The sequence below is a fragment of the Carassius gibelio genome, chromosome A19, assembly GCF_023724105.1.
Source record: "Carassius gibelio isolate Cgi1373 ecotype wild population from Czech Republic chromosome A19, carGib1.2-hapl.c, whole genome shotgun sequence".
In the NCBI taxonomy this organism is placed as follows: Eukaryota; Metazoa; Chordata; class Actinopteri; order Cypriniformes; family Cyprinidae; genus Carassius; species Carassius gibelio.
Window position 1 is genome coordinate 9,798,483 of NC_068389.1, and position 16,016 is coordinate 9,814,498.

At 39.7% G+C, this 16,016-nt stretch overlaps 1 protein-coding gene across 2 annotated transcripts; it reads left to right on the top strand.

Annotated features, from left to right (window-relative positions):
* The first annotated feature begins 932 nt into the window (after positions 1-932).
* Positions 933-15,929, top strand: LOC127935515 (GON-4-like protein). Of its 2 annotated transcripts, none has more exons than XM_052533448.1 (29): positions 933-1,203; positions 1,434-1,614; positions 1,731-1,802; positions 2,312-2,520; positions 2,666-2,740; positions 2,823-2,873; positions 2,990-3,034; positions 3,136-3,234; positions 3,311-3,424; positions 6,768-6,923; positions 8,077-8,287; positions 8,365-8,466; positions 8,554-8,594; positions 8,880-8,989; positions 9,084-9,288; positions 9,449-9,535; positions 9,624-9,792; positions 10,051-10,180; positions 10,262-10,409; positions 10,533-10,649; positions 10,770-12,191; positions 12,687-12,780; positions 12,892-12,980; positions 13,076-13,273; positions 13,368-13,511; positions 13,589-13,825; positions 13,953-14,134; positions 15,202-15,304; positions 15,556-15,929. In XM_052533448.1, exons 2-29 carry the CDS (start codon positions 1,455-1,457, stop codon positions 15,670-15,672), a joined length of 4,887 nt encoding a protein of 1,628 aa, XP_052389408.1. In that variant the 5' UTR covers positions 933-1,203; positions 1,434-1,454; the 3' UTR covers positions 15,673-15,929. The 2 variants fall into 2 exon arrangements, with proteins under 2 accessions (XP_052389408.1, XP_052389407.1); XM_052533447.1 differs by having other exon boundaries at positions 934-1,203; positions 2,990-3,040.
* Positions 15,930-16,016: the final 87 nt, after the last annotated feature.

Consider the following 16,016-nt stretch of genomic DNA (forward strand, 5'->3'; position numbering starts at 1 on the left):
CTCTTAGCGTGAGGTTTTTCTCAATGCAATCCAACTCCCAGGAGAGCAGGGCTGCCAGGTCTGTGTTACAAAACTAACCCAGAGGCCCTATCCTATATATCAGAACTCCCATACCCAAAATACAGGTTTTTACTTATGGTCCCTTATGCATTATACACAAATTCAACTTGAAAATCACTACATAAGATCAACAAAAAGAAACTTCTCTTTTTCATGAAAGTGTATTTGAAAAATTAAGATGAGCTATATACACATCCTTATTGGAAAGGGTTTGAACAATGATTTTATGCTTCTTCAATGAACCGTCTGTCTGTCTGTCTGTCTGTCTGTCTGTCTGTGTTTCTGTCTGTCTGTCTGTGTTTCTGTCTGTCTGTCTGTGTTTCTGTCTGTCTGTTTGTCTGTCTGTCTGTGTTTCTGTCTGTGTTTCTGTTTCTGTTTCTGTCCTGGTGGGGATTTAAACCTGAATACACTCCAACTCCTGTGTATTGTATCACAGGGGGGGACCTAAATTGACTTCCCCATGGGGAAACAGGCTTATAAATCAAACAGAATGATTTATCTATTGAGTATGTAAAAATGCAGGATTTCTGTGAGGGGTATGTTTCAGTGTAGGGTTGGTGTAGTGCGAGAGAATATAGCGTTTGTATAGTATAAAAACCATTACGTCTAAGGAGAGTCCACACAACCAGACTTGTGTGTGTGTGACTCTTTTATAGCTATTATAGTTATTCCAGCAGATAAAAATAGTGCTGCAATTACATTCACTACACTTGTGCTCTGGTTTACTCTTATACTGTATAATACTTAAAAAAAGGGTATGGGAGTGTTAAATTGACGTCAGTACCAAATCATGTCTAAACAAATACACTATTATACTGTTTCTTTCTTTCTTTCTTTTTTTAGGGGGGGGGGGCAATAATGAATAAAATGTATAACCTACAAGTTTGCAAATACCATACAATATGGCAAATACCCGCTATGGGACTTTTATTTTCACACTCACTATACTAATTCCGGTCTGTAAACCGGAAGTGACGCGCTTTTGTTGTGCTCCTCGTCATCGCGTCGCAGATGTAGACTGTGTTGGCGGGTGTGTATGAACTTTAAAGTATTAGAATAGTTCATCATGTTCGCAAAGAAACCTTTCTGCGTTATTAAATAGGACAAGTGGGATATTCTGTTGATATGGCAGTTATAATGAAGGTAAGGATCCTGTCACCACTGCTTCACTGTAGAAAACTGCTGTCGCTTACACTTACAAAAATAAAGCGAGATATCGAAACATAGATGTAAACAAATATTCATTATAAACTGTTTCCCCCAGGAGTGGCCGTAATAATGTATAAAAAGACCAGAATGAAAGCAATAGGAGATTTTAAAGTGCAAGTATTGATACAGTATGTAACGTACATGGATGATGTTTATCCCGACAGGACTGAACATGGCAATGTGAGATGGATCAGTCCCGGAAACGGAGATCAAATAACAGGAACCCCGGGCTTTCTGAGTGTAAAGTGTCGAGATCTAGAGAGCCAGGGGAAGATACAGACTCTACAGCATCACACAAACACTTCAGTGCCATCAGATCCTCCAGCCCTCAGCCTGAAAGCTCCTGTAAGACTTCTTTAACACACTTAATCTGTTCATTTATTCATGGACAGTGGCTGTATTTCTCTCCCATTACCTTGGACCATGTTGTTAATGAGAAACGTTTGTGTGACTGCTGTCAGGTCGAGAACAGCATGCTGCATGTCTCCAGAAGCCTGAAGATGACGCTGAGAAGACCTTGATCATCACATGCAGTGAGTCTTCAGAGGATTGTCCTCATTATTGACATACTCACTGATATATGGACCAGAGGTGCATTTCCCAAAAGAATCTTGAGCCTGAGTTTGAGACCAGTGATGGCAGACACAGCCTGTGTTGAATATTTAGCATTTTTTAGATTAAATATTGAAATATTTTTTATTTTAACATTTTTTAATTATTTTGAATGAAAACTGGGTTAAAATTAAAATGGTAAAACCTATATAGTGGTTTATTTATTTAATTTATTTATTATCAAACGAACCCTTGATTTTGCATATATATTTTTTTTACATCATACATTAAAATATCGATATTAATATTTTGGATTGGTCACTTGTGCTCTTAATATTCTAAAGCCTCAAGTTTTTATTTTGGTGGAATATTGGTGAAATCCTTTAAACGTCTGTCCACAAAAATATAATCGTTGCACTTTGTGTTCCCGAATGTATTAAATCAGTTTGAAGTGTGCAGAATATTCCTCAGCCATGCTGCTTTCTTTCAGATGAGGAACAGAGTGGAAGCCGGACGCCGGGCAGAAGGAAGGGTTTGAGAAGGAAGAGAGACGCGGTCAGTGAAGAAGAAGCTAAGCAGAAGGAAACTGAAGATGAAATCCAGCCAGAGTTGGAGATTGACCGAGAGCTGGACAGAGAACTGGAAACTAAATCTCGACAACATAACCTGACCTCTGCGAACGTTCGTAGCATCATTCACGTGAGTGTGGACTGCTTCCTCAAGCCCTGTGCAGATATTATTGCCCTGTTTCCTCAAGACACTAGTTACCAGGCTTTCCTCAGCATGATATGATTACCTCTTTGACTTCAGCGAGTAACTCAACATCTTTACTGTCTACTTGCAGGAAGTGATTACCAATGAGCATGTTGTGGCTATGATGAAAGCTGCAATCAGTGAAACTGAACCCATTCTTGTGTTCGTGAGTATAACTAAATATAATCCATCAGACTTTTGAGGAAAGGTTTTTTCGTTTATCTCTCATTTCTCTCTCTGTCTCTCAGGAACCCAAGATGACCCGCTCTAAGCTGAAGGAGGTTGTAGAGAAAGGATTTGTAAGTTGCTTTATTTTGTAGGAGCTTGCTACATTACACTGCTACATACTTCGTTATCAGTTTGAATTTTGCAGTAATTATGTTACAGATGTATATTTTTTATTTTGTTTTCATAGGTCATTCCCTCTTGGAACATTTCACCCATTAAGACACCCACAGAGGTGAAGGTAACAGCAGAGTTTACCAGCAATCAAACATGTAGAAGAACAGGAGTAGACTGTTAAATATAGAATCTGATATTGAATGGTGTATTCATTTACAGAGGGGTCAACAGTTTGTGGATATTCCTTTAGAAGAGGAAGACTCCTCTGACGAAGAGTATCGGCCTGATGAGGAAGAGGAGGATGAGACAGCTGAGGAGGTTGGAGAGAATGATTTTTGGATCATTTGATGCACTCAGTGAATTTGTAGAGATTGTTTGTGTTTGTGATTGGTAGACTCTTCTGGAAAGTGACTTTGAGAACTCCTCATCTTCTCCACGGGGCAGTCGAGTGAACCTCCACGGATTAAACTCTGAACGTGAGGAGGACGCAGCCAGCAGCTCCAGACTGGTGAGACACCTATAGATGGACATGCCATAGCTAGAAAGTAATATAATAACTAATAGCTTTTTGTTAATTTTTAATTTACACTACCTTTCAAAAGTTTGGAGCCAGTAAGATCTTGTTTATGTTTTTGAAGTTTTTCTTTTTCTCACAAAAGCTGCATTTATTTGATCAAATATCAAATACACAGCCAGGGAATGTAAATCCCTACTATCACTACCAGTCGCAAACAACGCATCACACAATGTAGGCAGTGCATTCTTATCAACCTGCACACTTTGCCTATGTCTGCTATACACTGCTTTCTTTTTCTATTGGTCTCTGGAATTGCCAGTCTGCTGTAAACAAAGGCGATTTCATTACTTCTATTATTAGTCATTCAAAGCTTAATCTCATGGCCCTAACAGAGACCTGGATCAAACCAGAGGACACTGCTACACCTGCAGCACTCTCCAATAATTTCTCATTTTCCCACTCCCCCCGTTTGACTGGAAGAGGTGGAGGTACTGGTCTGCTCATCTCTAATGATTGGAAATGTAATCCTTTACCATCTTTGGGTATCAACAGCTCCTTTGAATCTCATTCAGTTACTGTTACCTACCCATTTAGCGGCTAAAATGACATACTATCAAAACAAAATTAACAATTCATCTAACTCTCGCATGGTTTTTAAAAAATGTCCTCACTTCTTTGTCCTCCTCCTCCCCCTCCTACTTCATCTCTAATAGCTGACGACTTTGCCATGTTTTTTATTAATAAAACATCAGTGCACAATTTTCCACACCACAATCAGTCAAGCTCATACCACCAATAAACTTACTCATTTACTTCCTTCTCTTCACTCTCTGAGGCTGAAGTCTCAAAACTCATCCTTTCTAATCACCCTACTACTTGCCCGCTTGATCCTTTTCCATCTCCTCTCCTTCAAGCCATTTCTCCTGCAGTTGTACCTGCACTCACTCACATCATCAACACTTGCCTCCACACTGGTGTTTTTCCCTCATCATTTAGACAGGCTCGTATAACTCCACTACTTAAGAAACCCAACCTCAACCCATCTCTTTTAGAGAACTACAGACCAGTTTTCCTTCTTCCTTTCATTGCTAAATCACTTGAACGAGCTGTGTTCAACCAAGTCTCTGCATTGCTCACAAAGAACAACCTCCTTGACAGCAACCAATCTAGCTTCAGAAGTGGGCATTCAACTGAAACTGCCTTGCTCTCAGTTGTTTAAGCTCTAAGACTGTCAAGAGCAGAATCCAAATCTTCAGTACTTATCCTGCTTGATCTGTCCGCTGCTTTTGACACGGTTAATCACCAGATCCTCCTATCAACCCTACTGGCAAAGGGCATCTCAGGAACCACACTTCAGTGGTTTGAGCCTTACCTATCAGATAGGTCCTTCAAAGTATCTTGGAGAGCTGAGGTGTCCAATCACAACATCTCAGTACTGGGGTGCCTCAGAGCTCAGTTCTTGGACCACTTCTCTTCTCTGTCTACATGGCATCATTAGGTTCTGTCATTCAGAAACATGGCTTTTCATACCACTGCTATGCTGATGACACTCAACTCTACCTCTCATTCCATCTTGATGATCCGACGGTAGCTACTCGCATCTCAGCTTGTCTAACAGACATTTCTTACTGGATGATGGACCATCACCTTAAACTCAACCAAGACAGAACTGCTTGTGATTCCAGCAAACCCATCGTTTCATCACAATTTCACCATCAAGTTAGGCACATCAACCATAACTCCTTCAAAAACAGCTAGAAGCCTTGGAGTTATGATTGATGATCAGCTGACTTTCTCAGACCACATTGCTAAAACTGTCCGATCCTGCAGATTTGCTTTATTCAACATCAAGAAGATCAAGCCCTTTCTTTCGGGAACATGCTGCACAACTCCTTGTTCAAGCTCTTGTTCTGTTCAGGCTGGACTACTGCAATGCTCTCTTGGCAGGTCTTCCAGCCAATTCTATCAAACCTTTACAATTAATTCAGAACGCGGCAGCAAGATTAAAGTTTAATGAGCCAAAAATAATACACGTCACACCTCTGTTTATTAATTTGCACTGGCAACCAATAGCTGCTCGCATAAAATTCAAGGCATTGATGTTTGCCTACAAAACTACCACTGGCTCTGCACCCATTTACCTAAATGTATTACTTCAGACTTATGTGCCCTCTAGAAGCTTGTGTTCTGCAAGTGAACGTCACTTGATTGTACCATCCCAAAGAATCACAAAGTCACTTTTACGGACTTTTAAATGAAATGTTCCCTCCTGGTGGAATGAACTCCCCAACTCAATCCAAGCAGCTGAGTCCTTAGCCATCTTCAAGAATCAGCTTAAAATCCATCTCTTCCATCTTTATTTGACTCTGTAACTTTAGCACTCACTATTCTCATTTTTTTTCTTTAAAAAAAATCTAACTACCTTTCTAATCTTTTTGTATTCTATTTTCTTTTCATTTATTATGCAAGTGTGTGTGTGTGTGTGTGTGTGTGTGTAAAGACATCTAACAGTAGCTTGCGCTATTCTTTTTCTATTCTATCTGTTTTTCTTTTTATTTATTATATTATTTACAAGCCCTTGCTACGTGTACTGTTAAGCTAACTGAGACTTGTTATAGCACTTATATATCATTGCTTCCACTGTCCTCATTTGTAAGTCGCTTTGGATGAAAGTGTCTGCTAAATGAATAAATGTCAATGTAAATACAGTAGAAACAGTAATATTTTGAAGTATTTTTACAAGTTTAAACTATTTTCTATTGTAATAGGTTATATTTTAAAATGTAATGTTATTCCTGTGATTCAAAGCTGAAGTCTTCAGTGTCACATGATCCTTCAGAAATCATTCTAATACGATGATCTGCTCAAGAGAGAAACATTTCTTCTTATTACAAGCATTGAAAACAGTTGTGCTATTTAATATTTTGTGAAAACTGTGATGCCTATTTTTCCAGGATTCTTTGATGGATAGAGAGTTTTAAAGAACAGCACTTGAAATAGTATTATTTTTGAGATAGTACTATTTTTAACATTCTAAATGTGTTTGGATCAATTCAATGCATCCTTGCTGAATATACATTACTTTCTTTCTATCCTCCGATTAGTTTTTGCCCTTGAAATAGCTTTATGAAAATATTACCTTTTTTTTCAATTAAATAATCTATAACTTTAACCTAACAGCAAATGTTGCTAAAAAGATTCAAAATGTTTCATGCCAGAAGCAGAATACGTCATAGATTAAATTAGAGATTATATTAAAATACCTTTTAAACTCTCAAAAACAAAGAAACATTAAAAAAAGAACATGTATTTTTACCCATTTTTTTTTACCCAGAGCTTTTGCAGATCCAGGCACCTGACAGTGGCTGTCACCCCAATGGGACCCCCACCAGCTCCAGCGGCCCCCTCCAGGGCCCCACCAGAGTGCAGCTTCTTAGAGAAACTCCATGCGGTGGAAGAGGAGCTGGCCATCGGCCCGGAGTCATATCAGGTCTCACTTCACTACTGCTGTTTATATAGGTTCCAAGCCATTGTTCATTGGGTTGATGGTCAAACCAAAACCAAAAATCGAATCAGGCTTTTTTATGTTACGTATCTTAACGTTGCTATACTACTGTCGCATTTCTGTTTAGAGGGAAACCAGTCTCATTGAATGGCATTGCAAACAAATGATCAGACCAGGTGGCCTTTATTCCATTTATCTTATGCACTCAGTTCCCCAAAAAAGCTTTAAATTTATAAGACAATAGATTTACACTACAAAAGTTTGGGGTCAGTAAGATTTTTTTATGGTTTTGAAAGAAGTCTCTTATGCTCACCAGTGCGGCACTTATTTGATCAAAAATACAATAAAGTAAAATGTTAATAAAATTTAAAATAGTTGTTTTCTATTTGAATATTTATTACATTTGATATTACATGTGATTCAAAGCTGAGTTTTCAGCATCGTTACTTTTGTCTTCAGTGGCTACGTTTTCATGAACAATTTTTGGTTCAGTCAGACTGAATTCATTCCGATTGATGAATCTGATTGTAGTGTTCACATGAACGCTAAATAAAGTGATCTGGTTGATGTGCGGGTTTATATGTCACAAGCTTCAAATCGAAATAGATTCTTTTCTACATATGCACTCTGCACAAATATAGAGTTTCTCACTGTTTGCACATAATAACCACTTTCCCACACAGTTTCTTTATTTGTTTTAACAGCAGAATTTATATTTATCCATTTACGTGTCATTGCGTTATTTCGGCGTCATTGCACAGTCAGTCCTTTCAGTTTCGTGGTTCAATCTGATCGAGTGTTTACATGCACTCTCACTTTTAGAAGAGGAATAAACCACCCCCTTCAGTCCAGTCAAGCTCTATCGGATTGATTATGGTGTCAATCCAATCACAGATGGATTAATCGGTTGCATGGAAATGCAGCCACTGTCACATGATCCTTCAGAAAAAAAAAATTCTTATCAATGTTGAAAAGACTTGAGCTGCTTAACATTTCTGTGAAAACCCTGATACTTTTTTCTGGATGTTTTTTGTAATGTTTTCATTGTCAAACATTAGTGGATCACGTTTGTAGTTAATGTGATTTGACTCTGCTAATTCTAATGTTTCTTTAAAACTGACTCTGTCTTTGGCATTAGAGTCTCAGTAGTGCTAATGGAGAGGAGAGTCTGATTTCATTTCGCACACGATCCAAGCGCCCACTGAGAGACGTCCCTCTGGGGCGCCTGGAGGCGGAGCTACATGCTCCTGACATCACTCCAGACATGTATGAGTTAGGCTCCGCCCCTGAGGACAGAGAATGGTCGCAGTGGCTGCAGGGCCTCATGACTTCAGATATGGAGAATGAAGGTACAGACAGGCTGAAATACTTACCATGAATGTGCATCATCATGTGTTTTTCTCAAAAACTCTAATTCTCTTGCAAGAGGAGGGTGATGATGAAGATGACCCGGAGTACAATTTTCTGGCTGAAATTGATGAGCCTGATGTGGAGGACTATAGGAACGACAAGGCAGTGCGCATCACCAGTGAGTTCATTTGAGAGAAATGATTGGCAGATCATCTGTGCTGTTTTTTTTTTTTATATAAATCACCTTCTTTTATTTGTTACTCAGAAAAGGAAGTCAGTGACTTGATGGAGGAACTATTTGACACAGTAAGGATTTCAATTTCTATCTTATATTCTGGCACTGATCGCTAGGGCCCCATGACCTCATGTTCAGTTCAGTTCACAGTTTTTAAAATCGATTCTTTACACACTATTTTGGATTATTAATATTGAATTAAACCATTAAAACTGAATTGGGAGGAAAAAAATAAAAAGCTTTCAGAGGCCCTACTGATCGATGAGTCAAAAGTAGTTCAAGAACCTCCTGAATCAATAACTTTTAACGTGTGTCTGCTTTTTCTTTGTGCTGAACCTGTTCTCCATCACCTGTAGCTTCAGGATGAATTAGGGAGTCAGGAAGCAGAAGGACATGAGGAAGAAGAGGAAAAAGAGGAAGAGGAGAGTCCCCTGCAGGAGCCGGCTGGCATTATGGAGAATATTCAGTATGTGCATCCATCATTTCACAACCATCACATCATGTGTGTAACTGATACTGTATACAATTGCACTCTAAGGTGAAATGTTTACTATGTTCAGGTACCAGGATCCATTAGCAGATGTCTTGGAGCAGCGATACCGTACGGTGCGGGAGCAGCTGGCGGCTGTGAGGAAACGGAAGGCTCTTCTGGAGAGTAAAGGAGTGTCTGTAGCTCCCCCCTGTCCTCAACACCCCTCCAGTCCCATAACATCCTTGATCCTGAGCACGGCTCAGAAACTACAGCTCCAGCAGCAGATCCAGCAGGTCTAGAACGACTGATGCTTCCATTCGATCAGTTTACAGAAGTGCCACTAACATGCTTTTCTCCATTGAGTTTTCCCTTTGACTTCTTTATTACATTCTTTATGTGTTATGGGCGTTTTTATTCATGGCTTTTTCAATAGCTGTGTTGTTTATCCTGCAGCACGTGCAGCTCCTCACGCAGATGAACATGTTGTGCAGTTCAGTTAAAGGTCTGGAGACAGAGGCTTCAACAAGCAGACAGTTCTTGGTGAGACATGCACACATATTAAAGAAACACCCTATGATCTGCACAGATATATGCTGATTCTCTCTTTTTTTGCATCGTACTCTCTCAGTTGGAGCTGCAGATGTTTGCCCAGCGTGGAGAAAAATCCTGCGATCCAGTAGAGCATGGCTTCACCAGCATCTTCAAAGCCTGCAACCTTCAGGGTGCCATTTCTCTTCTGGAGGAGCTAGATCAGTCACCCAAAGCGGACCCTGCAATTTCAAGTCCACGTTTCCCTGGTAATTTATCTAAATGTGCATGTCCTTGCATAATTTCCATATTTCCTTCACTGTCTAAAATCCAGATAGTTTTGGTCAGTTGAAGGCAAACCACAGATTCGAATCTTTTGCTTTATACTCAACGTCTGATTCTAGAACGTAATTGAGAAACAAAAATGCACTATTGCACACTAAAGTTAAAAATATATTTTTTTTTGTCAATTGTAATTGTAAACTTTCTAGCATTAATCTTTTTACTCTGCACGTTTTATTGGGTAGGATGTCAGTTTCCTGCTCCTTTGGCCTGGCTCATGGCGACGCGACCGGTGTTTCTCTACCCAGAGCTACTTCCTACAGTCCAGCTGCGTCCTTCTAGATTCAAAGGACAGTTTACTCCAGCAGAAGATTGGTACTGCAGACATGCATCAGCCCTAATCATTGCACACTCTTATAAAAGATACTCAATCCACACTGTTTTTCTCTACCTCAGTCTTGTTGTTCTAGGTCATAAGCACTTAAGAAGTACCTTACACCCGCTGCAGATGACTTGTCGCTATCTGCTTGCTGCTAGGAGCTTTATAAGTTTAAAATCACACATCCGTGATGCATGTCATAAGCCCTTTCCCAATGTCATCAAGGTGAGTGAATGAACAGCAGGAAACCTGATGATTTGATTTTCTGCAGAAATTACTAGATTTCACCCGCAAAAATACACTGAACAGTGGGAAATGGGACTGCACCCTTTTTTTCTTGTTTTTTAGACCTACTTTGTGACGGGAAAATGCCCTCCAATGCCCTTGGCCTGTAAGAGGGTCGGTCCTTTGGACCAGCGCCCCCCGGTGGAGAGAGAAAAGAGCCTCATGCCTGATTGGCTTTCGGTAATAACTGCCCGTAATCTAGCTCTGTTTTTGTCATTTCAGTTCTTCTGTTTTTCATTTACTGCTCCTAAATGGTAAACATTTGATTAATGTGTAATATTTAACCTTTCTCTCTTGTAGAAAAACCTGAAGCGCATTTATGAGCTTGTAATAATGTTTAACCGAGGATCTGGAAGCCTCCAGACTAGCAGCTCGACAGAAGAAGCCAGCGAGTCTGCAGGTCTAGGAGCACACTACAGCTTCTCTCCAGGCATGCGTTACCCTCCCAGCCTTCCTGAGGACCTTGCTCAGACCCTTGAATCTTCATCTATGAGCTCCTGCAAAAACAAAAAAGACAAGACTGTTAAATCCACCAAGCCTTTAAAACCTCCCCCGTCAGCCGAGGAAATAGAAGTGGTTCTCAGCCAGCTACCAACCCTTTTACCAAAAACTAGCACTGTTCCAACTCCGTCACATTCAGAAACTTTTCATCTCGTACCAGTTCGGAGGCCAGAACCGAATTCATGCATGTTTGGGAACGGAGCTACGAATGGTCCTCTAAAGAGAGCGATCATAGTATGTAACGTTTCAAACGTGCCTCCGATGGGACGAAACCCAGGTGGAGATGTTGTCACTTTAGCGCCTGCTCCAGTTGCACCTGAACTGAGCTCTTCAAGGACTGTTCCTGTGAAAAATGCTGTGGAAACACCAATGGGTGTTTCTGGTTCTCCACCGAGAGCTCAAGTTTGTGCATCCCAGGGGGACGTGATCATCACGTTACCTGCTGCTTTGGCACCAGAGCTGAATCCCTGTTCTTCAGGGCATATAACTGTGAATCAAACTGCACAAATAGTCACCTCTAATGCTCTAATTACTCTTCAACCACCTACGGTTCCCGACAGCTTAAATTGTCCCACCACCATCATAAAACCATCCACAGCCAACGCCGCATCAGCTAAAGAGAGTCAGCGCTGTGGCACTCTGCTTAAAGTATCAAGGGATTCTGCTGGTCCAGCTCAAATACATCAAACACCTCTAAATCGCTTTCTTCTCCTTCCTCCAGGATATGTGTTTGCAAGCAGCAGCCTTGGCCGTCAGATAGCTGGACAAGATCAAACCTTGAAAGGTTCATCAGCTCTGAAGAGCACAGAGATGAAACTCAAGAAGCCACAGAGAACTCCAGACATTCTCCACAGCACTGATGGGCCACAAGGAGGTCCAGCACAGATGACATCCGTTCATGAGGCTGCTTTTGAGTGCTTAGATGAAACCGCTGCAGCAGAGGAAGAGCTGAATAGTGATGATGGAGGATCGATTGAGAATGAGGTGGAAGAGTGGGGTGAGAAGGACCCCAGAGAGCTGTTTCTCACACTTTCTGAATCCTCCGGGAGCCCGACGCCCAGCATTGAGGGGGAAGACACTGACATGGAGATGGATTTGGGCAGGAGAGAGAAACTAGAGGAGCAGAAATCAAAAGAAAGGCAAGGCAGCAATAGGCTGAAAGGGGAGGAGAAGGAAACGGCTGGAGATGTTTCAGACGTCCTGTCTGTGCCAGAACTACAGGTCAGATCATTTTTTATGCTCTTATGAGATATTTAAACTGAATACTAATTATCTATTTTTTTTTTCTTTAACTGTAACACAAAACATTTTCATATTCTCATGCAAAAATACTAATTATATCATTGGTATTTCATTTTATAATAAAAAATTTTTTTTACTATTGCCAATTATTCTATTTATTATATTATATAAATTGTTCTATTAAGTTTAAGTATTTAAGCGTCCTACTGTATCTCTTGGGAATTACAAAAAAATATTGTAAAATGTCTACATAATAATGTTATAATGGAAGTTGTTGTCATGAAATTGTTACAATGCAAAACAAAAGCTTTAAAAAAAAAATATTAATCTTTTATAAAAATCTCTTAAGTTTTTCTTCAGGGGTAAGATATGAACATGTCTAGTTTTCATACGCTTCACCCATTAATAGCAGTTCTCGTTCATGCATTTTGTATTTATGAGATGTTAGATTAACCTTGTCATTGCACACACCAGAAAACCATTGAGAAATTCTCACATCTGACCACAAAGATGAGATGTGAAAGAGAAGGAAGTTCAGATGATGGAGAGTCAGACTATCAAGCTGCAGGTCAGTTCAGTCATTATGAAGGAGTCCAACAAAACATTAGTTTTAATAGTGACGCAGACACATTTATTTATGTCCTTTTAAATCTAAACTGAGTGAATGTGGTGCTCACAGGATCTGTGGAGATTCCTTTGGTCCTTTCTGATGACGATCCTTACAGAGACGCTAAAGATATCGCCTTTGCCCAGGCTTACCTGGAGAAGGTAAGAGATATTTAGATGCGCGCACATATTAATGCTCGTTTTTATGTCGTGACAGGTCCATTTTTTTGTCTGATATTCTGTGTGTCTGTCTGCAGGTCTATGAGGTGCTGCAGACGATGCCTGGGAAAGTGCATGAGTTCTTGAGCGTTCTCTCCGAGTTTGAGAAAGACCCAGAAAGTCGCACCTCACTGGAGCTGCTGAAGAGACTCAAGCCTGTGCTGAGCGACTGGCCTGAGCTGCTTCGAGATTTTGCTGCCTTCCTGCATCCGGATCAAGCCAGAGAGTGTGGCCTGGTAGAGCACAGTTAACAATACTCACATATTCATGGAGCACACAATCATACGGTTTCATGGTACAAACGATGCTCTTCTTACTGTGTGGCTTTAGCTGGCGGAGCAGCAGGCGTTCGAGCGCAGCAGACGGTTTCTACGCCAGCTGGAGTGTACTTTTGGAGAGCAGTCGGATCTCTACAGAAAAGTGGTGCACATTCTACAAGGAGGTCTTTCACAGGATCTTTCTGACTTCAGAGAGGTATTTGAATAGGACGTCATCGGACAAGCAGTCCTTTCTTATTATTCTGGTATTTGAGCATCTCTTCTGTTTTTCAGACAAAAGCTCAAATTACATTGCTGTTCCGTGAACACACCGATCTGCTGGAGGAATTCTGGGAATTTTTTAAGCAGCTATACCCACAAGTGCAAGATGAGGATTGTGCAGACAATGTGGAAACCAGTGAGGGCTTGGAAGAAAGCCATGCATGTCAACCAATCAGAACGGTCTTACCAGATCAAACAGTGGAGCCTGTCAAAACAGCCAATAAACACGAAAGAAAAAGAGACGAACAGGTTCTGGTATCAGCTTCTCCTCTTACAGTTGACTTGTCTATAAAGATCTCAAAAAATCCTAATTGTGTGCATACCATGATATTGTAATGGCAGTTTTATTCTGACGTTTTATCACTGTCTCTCTCAGATGGCAGAAACAAAAAAGAAGGCGGCAGACAAAAACAGTGTGGCAGCAGAGTCAAAACAGGAGGCAGCTGAATCGTCTTCAGTGGACAGACAGCTGTCTTCATTTAATGCCACAGGAAGCTCAGTCTGTGCCAAGAATATCTCTCGCACACCAAATGGGAAAAAAGTAGTCCTCTGGACCAGGTTAGAAATGTTATGCCACATTAGTTCCCTGTTGATCATTTAATTTTAGAGATATATACTTTGCTGTTATCAAGGTTGGATTGCAAAGAGCTTTTAAATTTCAGTTCAATTCCTGAAATTAAATAGAGATAGCAAACAGAATTTGAAATTCACCTGTAAGTGCTAAAAGATCATCAGACATGGTCTTACTTTAAACCGGATGCTATATATAAAGAGAAATAGGTCCAGTAAGTGTGTTCTGTGTGTGTATTATGTGTTCAGTCTTTAAAAAGTTCAGAAAATATTTAAAGAAATTAATACTTTTATTTAGCAAGTTCGCAGTAAATTGATCTAAAAGTGCCAGTCAAGACATTTTATAATATAGAAGATTTAATAAAAAAAATTCTACATATCTAAGAATCCAGAAAAAAATATATCACTGCTTCCACAGAAACATTGTGTTTCCAACACTGATAAAAATCAGAAATGTTTCTTGAGCAGCAAATATTAGACTGATTTCTGAAGGATCATGTGACTGGAGTAATGATGCTGAAAATTCAGCTTCGTATCACAGGAATAAATTACATAACATATTCAAATATAAAAATGGTTATTTTAAATTGTAATAATATTTCACATTTGTATTGTTTTTACTGTTTGTTTTGTTCAAAAATAAATTGTGAGCATAAAAGACTTCTTTCAAAAACATAAAAAAAATCTTACCAATCCCACCTTTTGATCGATAATGTATCATGGAGTAAATCCATGTCAAGATTATTCCAGATTTGTTCGTTTTTTGTTGCTGATGGTGGAGAATTAACATTTTTGTAACTATTTCCTTTAGTTAAAGACCAGTAGTTCCTTCTTCTGTTTTTCCATCTACAATTTCAGTCCTGTGGATTATAGCAAGTTCACATTCACAATAATTCACTGAAAGGAAGCCAAGGCTTCATTTCAGAATTTTACGCAGCCCTGTTTATTATTTATATCAGTATCTACCTAAATTGTGTAAATTTTGTGCACATCCCGATGAATGTAATTATGATTTGAAATGAATGTTTCTGTGTTTTGTTGGTGTGATTAAACAGGGAGGCAGACCGTGTAATACTGACCACCTGTCAGCAGAGAGGAGCCAAGCCGGACACGTTTCATGCCATTGCAGCCCAGCTTGGCAACAAAACAGCCAACGAGGTTTGCTTTCTTTCACATTCAGAGACTTTCACTCACAATGATCACGTCTATTTCACCCTAAACTCAAGAGAGTAAAATGTACTTAAAATCATTACATTCCTAGATGCAAAATACCATTTGTTTCTTATTTTGGGGTGAAATATGTTCTAGACAGGCTTCAGGATTGACTTCTCAAACATTTTCCTCAGCAGTGTGCAGTAACACTGCAGTCAGGTCGACCCTTATAAATCACATTTCCTTTTTCTCCTTAGGTTTTGGAGCGCTTTCAAGACCTCATTAAGCTGTTCCACAAATCCAGCATTTCACATCCCACAAGCCCATCGGACCCAGAGATCCAGTCCAGCGCGATAGAAGATGAACCAGACTGACTTTAAAAATCTGTTGAACAATAAGACTAGAATGATGTGTGCAGGCCGGACCTGCCGCCTGACTTCAATTCACTTCAAATCCATTTTCCTGAGGAACTTGAACAAAAGAAACACCATTTAAGAAATTTGGGTAAAAATATATATTTATGATACTTGAGTTTAAAGGCATACACAGTCTTCAGACAGTATTAAAACGTGTAATTATTGGTTTTTCTACAGGATGTGATTTAAAAAAAAAAAAATTCTGCTTAAATCAACTGAAAGTGAATTGTCTTAATTATTATTAATATGATTTCATGATAATTATATGAAGGCTGCGCAAATCAAAAAATGTTTATGCGAAG

Excerpts from the sequence above, each read along its gene's own strand:
- LOC127935515 (XM_052533447.1), top strand. The coding sequence starts at position 1,455 with ATGGATCAGTCCCGGAAACGGAGATCAAATAACAGGAACCCCGGGCTT. Across the intron at positions 9,536-9,623 it reads CAACAAGCAGACAGTTCTTG|TTGGAGCTGCAGATGTTTGC; the intron begins GTGAGACATGCA and ends GTACTCTCTCAG. Across the intron at positions 12,192-12,686 it reads TGTCTGTGCCAGAACTACAG|AAAACCATTGAGAAATTCTC; the intron begins GTCAGATCATTT and ends TGCACACACCAG.